This window comes from Akebia trifoliata, chromosome 4 (assembly GCF_017979445.1).
Source record: "Akebia trifoliata isolate Shusen 1 chromosome 4, ASM1797944v1, whole genome shotgun sequence".
Lineage (NCBI taxonomy): Eukaryota > Viridiplantae > Streptophyta > Magnoliopsida > Ranunculales > Lardizabalaceae > Akebia > Akebia trifoliata.
The window spans coordinates 7,396,173-7,397,492 of record NC_141378.1 but is presented as its reverse complement, the minus strand read 5'-3'; the positions used below and the strand labels follow the sequence as shown (position 1 = coordinate 7,397,492).

Sequence of the window (1,320 nt, the reverse complement as noted above, 5' to 3'; positions counted from 1 at the left end):
CCTAAAGGAGATCAATTTTGTGCCTACGAATAAATTTTCTGACGAAGAACAAATCAAAAGATATGAAATGGATATGATCGATTTTCAAGCATCAAATGCGTTACTGCTCCCCTTAACCACAATTGTCTTATTAAATATATCATCTCTGATTGTTGGATTAAGAAGATCAATTGTTGAGAAAGATTATGACGAGATGTTTGCACAGCTCTTCCTCTCATTTCTCATCCTAGTTATGGGTCACCGAATAATTGAAGGGATGATAATCAGGAAGGACAGGGGACGCATTCCAACTTCAAGTACACTCTTATCTGTTGCACTTGTGACAGTTATCTTATCTTATTGTTACTACAATTGATTAAGCAAAATGTACTTTATTTAGTGCCAAGTTTTCAATAAAGTCTTGATTTAGATCCAAGACACATTAATTGTATTATCAAATAAATGTTTCCTTGTTTGACTTGGAAGTTCTTTTGTTTATCAAAATCTATAGCTCAAATTAAAAAACTTCTTGGCTATGTCAACTCGGTTTTGTCAAAACTACATTTTGAGCCTGTGATTCAACTTTCTCGGAACATCATTTCGATGGATTGTTCATAGTTATGGGGCAGACAATTACCCTCCATGGGTCTATGTTCGACTCCTCAACAAGTTGAATGATCTAGTTTTGGCTCAACTTATTATTAGTTTTACCCCCACCAACCATTCTTATAGTAATGTCCTCTTTAACTTTGATTGATATTTGACTTGCTACTACGATGAATTTTCAACTTCATTTGTTTGAACTCTCGTCACAAGAGCCTCTACCATTTCGTATATTTTGTCGTTCTTATGAAGTCCCCTACGTAGCTTTTAACATTTTTGTAAGATTGCAAGTTTGAGCTGATTAGATTCTTTACAATCCTAGTTCCTGCTTTCCATTATATGTTTGATTAATCACTATGAAGGCATTATTTTTAGTGATTCCTCCGCTTTCCTTTAGATTCTTATGATTCCTCTCTCTCTCTCTCTCTCTCTCTCTCTTCAATTTTATGATTTGACACCAGGAAGGAAGTTAATTGGGACCGACCCAAAAGTTGGGACGTCAGCCACCAAGTTGACACGACATGCAATCCGAAATAAATAAATAAAAACATAGCCAATACCCGAATTTGTTAAGCATGCACAACTAATTTACAATGGGCTATTGTAAGAGTAGTATATGTACAACTCTGCATCGAGTAATGAGATGGCTCTGGAATTGCACGTACGGTAATCAAATTTCTTCCACAAGGGTCCTTTTAAGTATTTTTTTCCAAATTTCTTTGCCAATAAAAAACGGAA

At 35.2% G+C, this 1,320-nt stretch overlaps 1 protein-coding gene across 1 annotated transcript in view; it reads left to right on the top strand.

Annotated features, from left to right (window-relative positions):
- The window catches only part of LOC147403423 (quillaic acid 3-O-glycosyltransferase CSL1-like), a 7,769-nt gene extending 7,414 nt beyond the window's left edge, over nt 1-355 (top strand). The window contains exon 9 of the mRNA XM_086437557.1: nt 8-355. Coding sequence (XP_086293683.1) covers nt 8-355 — 348 coding nt within the window. The remainder of the gene's footprint in view (nt 1-7) is intronic.
- The last annotated feature ends 965 nt before the right edge of the window (nt 356-1,320 follow it).